The following is a 12,941-nucleotide window of genomic DNA, read 5'->3' on the forward strand; positions in this document are numbered from 1 at the left end:
CACCCAACCGACGATTCTACAAAAAGTCAATAAAAGTCAAATCATTGACTTTGCCTGTTGACTTTTTGACTGTTGACTTTGACCGTTGACTTTGACCAGAGGAAGACTTAGACTTGGACCTTTTGGACGTGACTTTTGAAGAGAGAGAGAAAAAAGAAAAGATAATTAAGTTTTTATCTTTTATCATATAAAAGATAAATACTTAATTTTTATTAAGGATAATTCTCTTTATCTTTTATTAAAGATAAAGTTTATCCTTATTTAATCAACGGCTACGATCAAAGCCTATCTCCGATCAACGGTTAGGATCGCATCAACGGATCAACGACCAAGAGAAAGTTCATCTACGATCAACGATCTAGATCTATTCTCTTGGGCTATAAATAAGACTTAGAGTTTTAGAAGTTAGATAATCAATTACTTTTGTAATCTTCTCTCTAAGTCTCTGTGCTACAATTGTAAAGGCTTCTCCGCCTAAAGGAGTTTTTGATTGAGCGTTAACTGCCTTGGAAGCAACGATCCAGTTGCAACCAAGTTTTTTCTTAAAGACGAGTGCTAATTCTCTTAACCGTCTATTCACCCCCCTCTAGCCGGTCCAACCCGATCCTACAGAAACGTAATGCATCTATTGAAATATAGATTCCCTATTAGTTAGGTGGGGGCATGGAGAAGGAAAGACTTGGGTATCCGGTACTTCTTCCTAATCATATCAAGTATGTTTACAATCATTATAGAGGTTTTCCCATGCTTACTAGCCTTCTTAGCTTGCTCCCTAGTAGGATGCACTACATGAGGGTGGTCCTCTTCTATGTGCTCTATATGAACTTACTAAAAGACACTTATACTTATGCAATAGAGTTACTGAGGAAAAGAAGTTAGAAGATAACTAGGACAATTTTTATCAATTTGGTGAAGAGAATTTCACATTACTAATTTGTCTTTTTTCTTATTTAAATTAGTTTGTAATTTGAGGATATTAAGGTAGTACAATAACTAAGAGTTTTAATCATGATTATCAGTATATTGCTCCTAAAGGTGATGAGTGATCAAGGGTCCCCTTAGGACACTTGATTAAGGTATCATAGATCTAAAGAGATGTGTCACTTAATACGGTAAGAGTTGTAGCATTATATTAGATCATTTCTAGAGGAAGTAGTTTACTAGGAAGTTCCTTTAAGGTTAAGCATTAGGGCATTAGTTAGTCAATGATCTCAAGTGAAGACTTAGGTCTGCTTGGAACTATTTGTTGTTGTGCTAAGATTGGACTTGCCTCTAGGTCTCTAATTTTCTTCTAAAGTTGTGGTTGAGGTAAGTCATGAAGTGACTTTCCATAGATTGGATCTTTTGACTCTATCTCAGTAGATTGTTGACCTAAGGAGGGTCGGCTTCTACATTTCTAGGGTTGACACTGCTACTGTATTGGTCTTTTTCTTGTTATGTTGGGTTACTGTGAGGGTCTGAGGTTTTTTTCTTTGTTATGTGTGGCTTTGGTTTAGATTTGGAAGGGTTAAACATGGGTAATTTATGGGAAAAATGTTACACTATATCTCATCTATATAGGATCTCATATGGATAGAACTAAAAAAATGTTACAACTAAATAATTTATGGGAAAAATGTTACACTACATCTCTCTAATGCAGAAAAGGATGTTTGATCTAGCTATACAACTTTACAAGGATTCAAGTGAGGTTGTAGTGAGTTGGATTTTGGCAAGTTCCTTGTAGAAATAACATTTATGCAACTACTGCTATCTTATGATAATTTTGCATGTTGTATCTCTACATAATCTATATGTATAAATAATGTTTGTGTTTTTTCATGTGCCATCTAATATCGATGCAATTAGATACTTTATTATGTTATGTTTTGTTGTTTTATTTTGATCTACATCCATTGGTTCATCCAGAGAGGATCTCTTCATTTAGTAAATATTCTAAGTTGTCTTTAATCTAGGTTCATCTTGCATTTTGGTTTTAAGAAGACCTTCGCTATCTCCCACACTTTCAAAAGAGTGGTGGTTTTTTTTTTTCTTTAATCATGTTGATCTAAGATGATTAACAAGTTATGGTTCTTAAAAAGGAAGTAGCATGATAATCTAGACAAAATGCAGAAAATGTTTTTATTTATTTTTTGAATGATGGACGATGGTGCAATTAAAAAATGGACTACCTATATGAAGATTTTTTTTCTTCTATATTAATGATGGATAACCATAGCTTTTGAATAAGTTTATCAATGTGACAGATGATGAACTATGATATGATGATATGCAATGGTTTTCTAGGACAATAGCTAAATGTAGAATAATCAAACTAACCAACTAGTTTAACAAAAGGTAATTGTAAAAAGAGAATATAACATTTTGGAATTTTGCAAATCAACTTCATTTTTGAAGTCGACATGATCAATGTCTTGATGTGGATTGCTTGCAAATTAACTTAAGTGTGGATTATAGAACTAATCCACACTTAAAGTTAATTATCTCTAAATATAGACAAATAAATATTGAAAACAATCAAATTAAAATTTTAGAGCATTATAAAAAAACTTCAACTAATCTTTATGCCTTGCTAAAATCAAAATGACCATGTGCATTATATGCAAGCATTGGTTCTTGTAGCTTCCTAGTAGAATAGACCTGCATAATTTTTATGACCCCATTAAGTAGTGTAGTTAGGATACCTTATTTCTCTAGATGTTCTAAAATATATCTTAGGTAACAAACAAAGTTGGTTGGACTCTAATGTCACTCCTTTTTTTATTATTATTGTGGGTGCTCCAGATGATGCTTCCCCTATTCAATTGCTCCCTCTTTTATATTATTTTCTCCTTCCCGTGACTTGATAGGTGGAATTGAAGGATGAGTTATGACAAAATCTTTTTTGTCTTGGTTGATATAAACGCTTAATCAATCAATGATTTAATGTATCATGCTGTCTTGGTCAGCATGAGTGAAATTTACTATTTCGCTACCGACTAGCACGACATTGGATTTGGTATAGTAGCCAAAAATAAAAGAGAGGGAAGAAGATGAGAAGAGGAGTTTACCTAGTGGCGAGCCGATTAAGGTTGGGTAGCAAACGATAGGCAGATGTTTCAGAAAGGGTAGCGAGTGTGTGCTACTAGAGTGGCACGAGTATGATAGCAAACGATGGTAGTAGTGGTGAGCAGTGATCAGTGGATGGTAGCAGTGAGTTGGCAGGATCAAGGTTCGTGGAGAGAAAAAGAAAAAAGAATTGGAGTTATATAATTATTCTTAATCTTTTAAATATACTACAAAAATAATATAAATGAACCAGACTATCATATGTATAAATTTGGTGAAAGTTTTAAACTAACCAAAGTAAATTCACATTGAACTTGGTTTGGACCCACTAAATCCTAATCACTATGTCTATTTAATAGGCTTCATCTAACCCAAATTCAACTTTATTCAACCACCAAAACTCAAAATATTAATTAAATTTAGTTTAATTAATATTTAAATATAAAAAATTAAATAATGTAAAATTTGATATCTACAATCAATAAACAATTTTTTATTATTTTAAATTAAATAATTAAATGAAAATTTATTATATTAAATAAAAATAATTTATTTATTTTAAATTTATTTTATTGAAATATCATTTAAGATACATGATAATTACAACTTGCATTGAATAGGTTAAGTTATTTTTAAAGAAAAAAACTCTATAAAGTTCAATTTGATAGTATAAAATTTGTTACAAATTTAAATTTAATTTTATTAAAAAAATCTTTAATCTAAAAAATTTCAAATTTAATTGAGTCAAATTCGAGAAATTTTATATTTTCATTTAAAAAAATTATATTTATAAACTTTAATGAATTTAATTACAAAATTTAAAATCTAATTTAAGCCTAAAATATAATATTTTACATCTCAAAATAAAAAATTTTAAATCTTTTTATTTTTCTTTCATTTTGATAATTATAAGTAGAAACAAAATCCTTAACAATGAAAACCTTTTGGACCTTCAGATTTTGTGTTATATTGTTACAAATTCAAGAAAAATATGCCTAATTTATAGAAAAGTATAAAAAAGTCTCATTTTCTCATTTCTTGTATAAGTGATAATTACCTGCAAAAATTAAATAGATTATAAGTGTAAAGAGAAACAACTATATAATTTACAAGCGACTAGAAAAAATAAAATTTAATTACTTTCAAACATATTTAACTTTATGGACTGAGATGATCAAATTAATCAACAAATATAAAGAAAACAAATGTATTAGCAATGTAATTAATTATTAAATAAATAACTAATTATCAATAAAAATTTAATAAAAAGATACAACTTATACAAATTAAAATTAACCATATTATTATTAATTCAGTTGAATTAGTATTGAAACCATACCAACATGACACAATATAATACCGAAAAGGTATCATTTTGGTTAAAGATTGAAACTCCGGCGCGACTTTTAAATTTTAAACTTTGGTTAATAGTGTTGGTACCAGTGGGACAATGAGATTTATCAATGTTGCAATGGTTTCCATATTGGTCAATGGCTTGAATGATATGTTTCAATTATGTCGATTGCTATCAGACACTCGAAACCTTGATTGTGTGGCCAAACCCATAAACCTACTCTAATTCTAGATTTTCTCCCCAATATATTAATCTTATTAGTATATGTACAACCAAATAAGTTTATTTTATCATTCTTATATCACGGAAAATATTTCCTTTCTTTGTTTTTGTTTTTGTTTTTGCATATAATTGATTCATTGTAGGTTTTGAAACTGGTATAATATGAAGTTTCAAAGATATCTGACTCACGATTTTAACTCCTTAAAAAAATCATTTTCTGTTTACTTTTTGGATTTTTTTTGACTAAGAGGTAAGAACTTTTCTTTATGCAGTCAGCAAGCTTAAGTGGGACAACATGGTATGGTATGTCGTCCATAGAGGTCGGACTAGTGGTGAGTTAATAGCTGTTTTACAGAAAGCAAGGTATATTTGTCTAGTTCTAATACTATTTGCTGTTAATTAAATTTTATATGACAGGTCAGTGGATCTCTTTATGGTGCCTTGATTGGTTCAGTGCTCGCATACACCATTGCTGACTTTTTAGGTCTGCTGTACAATTCCTTGTACTTTTGATGCAAAGGTTGAGCATACTATATATCTTGAAACTAATACAATAGTGTCTTTCAATGAAGGTAGACGGAGGGAGTTAATCCTCTCTTCTATACTATACTTTGTTGGAGCTTTGTTAACAGCACTGGCACCAAACTTTCCTATTATGGTGGTCGGACGCTTTATTTTTGGTATAGGAATTGGATTAGTAAGTCAACTAAATTATCTGACATTTATTTATTTATTTATTGATTGTAACATTAGCTTATGATTTTGTTTCCTATGCTTTTTATCATAGATGCACATATGGGTATCTGAATGTTAATGATCTTCTAACATTTGTATTATTGTTTTTCTTGCTTGTTCTCAAATATGTAGAATTTAGCAAATAAATATTGAGTCGTTTATCTGATAATGAGATATATATGGGTATAGTGTAACTCATGTTAAACTCCTAAACCTAAACCTAGAGACTATTTATGTAAGAATCCACTAGATTAATAACCTAATGTAATGTCTCTAACACTGGTCAAACTAAAGCATAGATACTACCTATTTTCAACTTGTTATCTAAATTAGAGAAATTTTCATCAGCAACCATAAATTACATGATAAAATTGAAAAGAAACGTAATACTTAAATGTAGACAAAATTAAAGAGATAAAGAAGCATGCAACTAAAGATCCCTTAGACCTTTCATCAACGAAGCTCTAGAAATAGCTAATTAAGCACATGAAGGCAGTTGGATTGAGGGCAAAACGCTAGTAGTAGTGTTCTTTGTTTGGATGTGAGGTGTAGTCGTTGATAGACTATAAGATTAGGAGCAAAGCTTGTTAGCGGTTGTGCTTGTGTCTCCTTGAAGTCCTTGTAGACGCTAGCAATGGCAATTCTCCACTATAATTGGTTTTGACGTGATAAAATTGAAAAGAAACGTAATAGTTAAATGTAGACAAAATTAAAGAGATAAAGACGCATGCAACTAAAGATCCCTTAGACCTTTCATCAACGAAGCTCTAGAAATAGCTAATTAAGCACATGAAGGCAGTTGGGTTGAGGGCAAAAGGCTAGTAGTAGTGTTTTTTGTTTGGATGTGAGGTGTAGTCGTTGATAGACTATAAGATTAGGAGCAAAGCTTGTTAGCGGTTGTGCTTGTGTCTCCTTGAAGTCTTCGTAGACACTAGTAGTGGCAATTCTCCACTATACTTGGTTTTGACGTGATAAAATTGAAAAGAAATGTAATAGTTAAATGTAGACAAAATTAAAGAGATAAAGAAGCTTGCAACTAAAGATCCCTTAGACCTTTCATCAACAAAGCTCTAGAAATAGCTAATTAAGCACATGAAGGTAGTTGGGTTGAGGGCAAAAGGCTAGTAGTAGTGTTCTTTGTTTGGATGTGAGGTGTAGTCATTGATAGACTATAAGATTAGGAGCAAGGCTTGTTAGCAGTTGTGCTTGTGTCTCCTTGAAGTCCTCGTAGACGCTAGCAGTGGCAATTCTCCACTATCCTTGGTTTTGACGTTACTTTTAACCATACACAACCATTGATCACTTCACTAAAATTGCCCTAGTGGCTTTGATAAACTAGTTTGTTCAATTATCATTGTTGGTAGCTTTGTTAGCGGCTAATGTGGAAGCAATGAAATGTTATGGTAGTGAAGATAATGGTTGTAGGATCGATGTCCCAATTGGGTGAAAAGTGGGTGTGTAAAAAGGAGACAAAATCCTTGCACAATCATAAATTCAAATAATCTCTAGCAACACTTGCATATATATGACAAGATATCGAAGTTTAATACACAGTGAAAATAAAATTAGAATAAAACACACTAATAAAAAAATATACATGTTTTAGAACGCCCACTCCCAAGGTTTAAAGCTTGTGCCGTATCGGTCTACACGGATGAAATTTTGTTGTTATATCCGTCGATCGATACGACATTGGATTTGTCATTAGAGCCAAAGAGAGAAAAAGGAGAAGGAAAAATTTTTATCGGCGAGGGATGATAACGGAGAAGCGAGGTTTCTTCTCGCTGAAACTCCAATAGTGCAACGTGGGGCCTCTGTTAGGTCGCGGTGAACTCATAGCGACCAAGCGATTCTACGAGGCCTCCGTGAGGTTGCGATGGCCTTGCTGTTGCCTCGCCTGGCTAGGAGGCTTCTGCGAACTCACAGTGACCTCGTGACGGCCAAGCGAGGCCGTGAGGACTCCACGAAGTCACGGTGGTTTGTGGATGTCTCGCTTGGCCATGAGCTTTTGCGAGCTCGCAGCGGTAGGTAAGACCGTGAGGCTGCTGTAGCTTCATAGAGAGCCTGCGGCTTTACGATCCATTTTTTTCCTCTTCCTCCTTCCTTTTTTTAATCTCATTCCTTTTATTTTATTTTATTTGCTATTAGTTACCTTCCTTTCCTACTAATTTCTTTTCCCTCTTTCCTTTTCCCTTTTCCCTTTTCCCTTTTCCCTCTTCACTTTGTTTCTTTTTTTCCTTTCCTTTCCTACTATTTATTACTTTCCCCTTTCATATTTATTTTCTTTCCTAGTAATTATTTTCCTTTTCTACCAATTTTTTCCTTTTTTCTTTCATTAATTTTTTTCTCCTTTTTCCTTTTTCTTTATTTTATTTTTTCTTCACTTCCTCTTTCATTTATTAATTTTTATTTTACTCACGTTCCTTTTCATTTCCCTAAATTTATAAGAATATGTTATTTTCCTTTTTAGACTAAATTTTTTTCCATAGAGATGCACCAAAATAAATATAATATAATTAATTTATAAAATCTGTCAATGTCGGTCCTAAGCCTGGATGTAAAAGGGCATGAGTTTTGCATGCTTAGCATGGACTTTCAGGTAAATTCAAATGAATGGATTGATCACACTATTATGCTAATGCTAGGATGTTCTCCAAAAGGAATGCGTTGTAGAATCTGACTGTAATGTCTCGGTAAGGATTGCTATATCCCCATGAGAATTTGGGTGTAGTGTTAAATTTGCAAGAGTTTTCACACAATAAGTTGGGTAAGAATAAATATTTTAGGAAAACTAATATCTAAGATTTGAAACATGAAATCTAGGAACGCTCATTGTAAAACAATGGAGGTAGTAGATATAATGATTAGGAAAAAAATTAATATTTTATAATACAAAAGATAAAATAGATAGGAGAGAAGACAAAAATGATAGAGAATTCGGATTTTATGTTATGAAAGTAAAATAAGAAATAAAGTAGGTATTGTTGTCGATAGTTTGTTAAAGGATGAAGTAGTAAGAGTAATTAAAAATGGGATATAATTATAGCTCTCAAGAAAATGACGGCAAAAGAAACTATTAATGTAATTAATATATATGTTTCTCAAGTAGGATTTGATGAACACACCAAATCTAGATTTTGGGACGATCTAGATGAGGTATTATAAAATATTTCGCCAATTGAAATGATTTTAATAGGAGGAGATCTAAATAGGTATGCAAGAGTGAAAAATAAGGAATATGATAGAGTACATGGGGGTTATGGGTTTTGAAGAAAACTTAACTACCTAACATAGGTTAATAGTGTTGGATATACGCCTCAAACATAATATCAATAGAAGAAAAATATGTACGATTCCTATAATTAAGTGGTGGAAGTTAAAGGATAGGAAACAAAATATATTTAAGGAGAGGGTAAAAGTATAAGTATTAAGAGAAATATACGGCGGCTCAAATATGACATTAGATAAGATGGTATCAAAGTTGAAAATAGCAGTTAAGAGTATACTTAGGTGAGTCAAAGAGGCATGCACCACTCACTTGGTTACCAGATTCAAGGAACTTTAGTACTTTATCCTGCAGGTCTAGAGTTCGAATCTGGGGAAAGCAAAAATCCACTGGGCAGGGGTGGAAAGTCCTAGTAGGTAACGGCACCGTCGATGGTCGACGGCCCATGACCCACGAAAAATAGGGGTCGGGATAAGTAGAATTCCCAAGTAAAGAATCTTGACGGTGGAATGAGGAGAAAGTGAAGGAAAGACGAACATCTATTATACATTTGTAAGAACGAGGAAAACTTAAAAAAATATACAATAGCCAAGAAAGAGGCTAAGAAAGTAATGAATGAAGCTAAACTGAAACTTTAGAACACTTATATAAAAAATTAGATACAAAAGAAGGGGAAAGAGATATTTACAGAATAACTTAAGAAAGAGAGAGGAAGATAAGAGATTTTATCTAAATAAGATGTATTAAAAAAGAATGCAATAGGATACTAGTAAATGATAAAAAAAAAGCGATAGAAGAAGTATTTTTCATCAACTTTTTAATGAAGGGGTTTAGGTGATCAACTTAACTTAATTTAATAGGTCAAATGAGTATAAAAATGTAAATTTTTTATTGTAGAATTCAAACTTCAAAAGTAGAACAAGCTTTAAATGGGATGCAAAATGAATAAACTGTTGGACCAAATGATATTTTGATAGAGGATAGAAGTGCTTAGGGAAATAAGGTATTGAATGACTTAGCGGGATAGTTGAAATGGAAGAGAACGTCAGGTGTTCTTTGTGATCGTAAAGTACTTCTAAGACTTAAAAGAAAGTTTTATAAAATGACGGTTAGACTTGGTATGTTATATGAAGTTGAATATTAGGCTATAACTCAAGGACATGAGTAAAAGATGAGAGTTATAGATATGAGGATGTTAAGGTGGATGTACGGACGTACCAGGATGGACAAGATAAGAAATGAAAATATTAGAGAAAAAATCAAAACTGCATTTATTGAGAGAAAATTCCGCGAGACACGTTTAAAGATGGTACTGACATGTACTTAGATAATCAATAAATGTTCTAATTAGACGATGTGAAATTATGATAAATATGCATATCAAACGAGGAAAAGAAAAACCAAAAAAGATTTGGTTAACAACAATAAAATAAGATAAATTTATTTAAATATAAATGATGATATAGTAGCAGATAGAGTCCAACGGCGTAGAAGGATCCGTATAGCTGACCCCACCTAGTGGGATAAAGTTTAATTATTGTTGTTGTATAATTAATTTTATAAAATATACTATTATTTTGATTAAATTTAAATCAAATTATTCTTAATCTTATAATATAATTTTATAATATAATGTAATATAATTCTTAATCTTATACTATATTTTATATTTAAAAAGTATTGAAACCGTATCAGCATGACACAATACAGTATCGAAACCGTATCATTCCTGTCATAAACTTAAACTCTGATATGACTTGAAGTTTTAAACCTTGCTTACTCCTCCACGACCCGACGTATTGGATGCAACACCCTTAATAATAGGATCGACTATCTTCTCGTTAACATGAGGTTACGAAGCTAACCTCTATAATAGAAGATGAAACCTCAACAAGGATGAGATATCAACGAACTACAGATGTTGGCCCAATCAAAGTTTCGACCCAACCAATGGTTCCATAAGCTAGAAAGCTTGACCCAACCAACAAATTCCTACAAATTATAGATCTTGACCCAAAGAAATGGGATTTCTATAAGCTAGAGAGCTCAACCTAACCAATGGACTTCCACGAGCTTGAGAGCTTGACCCAACCAATGGGACTTCCGCGAGCTTGAGAGCTTGACCCAACAAATGGGACTTCTACGAGTTAGAGAGCTTAACTCAACTAATGGGACTTCTACGAGTTAGAGAGCTCAACCCAAACAAAAATTAATTGTGATCTACTTTCTCATTGATGTAAAATTCAAGTTTTAGAGAGTAAATCTCACTACTCTAATAAATTAAAACATAACCCTACTATGACGGAGTTACCAAGAGAACTTTAATAAGGATGAAACCTTGAACAAGCATTCCAAAGTCCATTGGTGATTCTTTGGCACTTTAACAAAGATGGAGAAATGCTAGATGTATTTTTGTGTAAATTCTAATGCCAAAACAACCACTGAAGTTACTTATAAACTTGGATTGAATGGTCATATTTTAGCTCTTAGACCTATCTAGAGTATTATGTGTTGGGAATCTTATGCGATAAAAACAAAAATTTTGCAGCAGAAAATAAGATCCCTCGAGCGATCCATGCGAAAAATCTGTACAAGTTAAGTCTACAAAATCCTATTTAATAGAATTTACCTTTGATGCGTGCCTTTCGCTTATCCCGCTTGTCTAAAGGGTGTCGGATCTCTAGCACGTTCAAGTGTCCGTGCCTCTATGTGTCTCCACACTAACACTCTTTCACCTTTTGGAGAAGACTTAGGTTGTGCTAGCAACCCTATAGGAGTGGTTGGCCAAGCAAGAAGAGGAAGGCAAGAAGAAGAAACAACACTTGTGAATTTGTGGAAGAGACATTCTTTTATACTCATGCCATGAATACCAAAGGTTTTTAGACTTTTGGTATTCTTTCATCAATACATGATTAATCCTATTAATCAAGCATGATAACTCCTATGCATGTAATCTCCTCCTTTCCATTGCATGATTAATCCACATTAATCATGCATGATGAATCAAAATCCAATTTGATTTAATTTGAGTCTAACTCAAATTCAACTCATGCATGATAACTTTCATGCATGTAATTTCCTCTTCTTTATTGCATAATTAATCCACATTAATCATGCATGATGAATCAAAATCCAACTTGGTTTAATTTGAGTCTAACTCAAGTCTAGGCCTTCTAATGAGCTTAATTGCTCCTTCAGTCAAACTAAAATGAACTCATCTCCAAATAGACTGTTATTTGTGTGTGACCCAATAGGTTCTTGTAACTTTGACAATGTCTCTAAAACTTATTTTATAAACATAAGCAATGAGCGGCATCTAGCAATGCATCATTACTACTCAAGTAACAAGAATGTCGAGATCTGACATAACCTTTGTGATTATGATAATTTATGACCATGTCCTTTTATCCTCGATATCTAGATTGATCAATGAGGTATAGACTATGACATCCTCTTATCAATTTTTATGTTTCTTGATCCCCAAGTAAACTCACTCAAACAAATAAGCTCAATATCTCATATTGACTTATTTGAGCATGATCATGCATTTCGTGGTTCTACTCTATCAAGAGGCCGCAAGATATCACTCCTGTTATATGGGAGGGATAGATCCCATCTACATCATTCACATTCCTCTGCATAATTTGTTTACATACCCAGTGATCGCCTTTATAGTCCACCCTGTTACGGGTGATGTTTGACGATACCAAAGTACATAACTCCTTATGTAGGAAACTGTAGTGACTTCAGATCTAAGGACTATTCATACCAATAGTCACGTGAGAAAGTTTATGACACTCATATAACGATCCATGAAACTTTCTCATGACGGGTCAATTCAGTATACATTCTTTAATGTATACCCATGTGTCAACTCGATATCCCATATCTATGACTTGTGAGATCAAGTCATCCAGCTGATCCACATGCTAATCTCAACGCATTAACATCGTCCCTGAATATTAATGCTTGACTACGAATGATTAAGAGTAGTGTTCTCTACATCATCTCATTATCGATTCAAACAATCGATATGATTTAGATTAGAACTAGCTACCCAAGGACATTATTATACTTAGTTATTTGGCACAAATACAAAGTAAGTATAATAATAAAAAACCTTGCCTTTATTAATAATAGAATATGATACAAAAAGTCCCTAGTCAATCATCACATAATTGGCTCTAGGGCTACTACTAACATTATATCAACCTAGCTTTAAGGAATCTGATAGTTAGAAGTTGACATTGACATCCAGGCTGATTTTTTTGGTCATCTTAGCCAACATTAGTCAACATACTAGAAAGGTTAGATTGACTTAACTTACATTCTGTGTAAGTTAGTTGGTCAAATTAA

The 12,941-nt window shown here is 32.6% G+C and overlaps 1 protein-coding gene across 1 annotated transcript in view; it reads left to right on the plus strand.

The window, feature by feature from the left end:
* Window positions 1-12,941, plus strand: part of LOC141813265 (D-xylose-proton symporter-like 2) — a 46,415-nt gene that overhangs the window by 13,019 nt on the left and 20,455 nt on the right. Inside the window, exons 4-6 of the mRNA XM_074701200.1 lie at window positions 4,897-4,956; window positions 5,042-5,108; window positions 5,197-5,321. Coding sequence (XP_074557301.1) covers window positions 4,897-4,956; window positions 5,042-5,108; window positions 5,197-5,321 — 252 coding nt within the window. The remainder of the gene's footprint in view (window positions 1-4,896; window positions 4,957-5,041; window positions 5,109-5,196; window positions 5,322-12,941) is intronic.

The sequence above is a fragment of the Curcuma longa genome, chromosome 20 (genome assembly GCF_044706935.1).
Source record: "Curcuma longa cultivar G26 ecotype Majalengka, Jawa Barat chromosome 20, ITB_CL_G26_1.1, whole genome shotgun sequence".
NCBI classification, from domain to species: Eukaryota; Viridiplantae; Streptophyta; class Magnoliopsida; order Zingiberales; family Zingiberaceae; genus Curcuma; species Curcuma longa.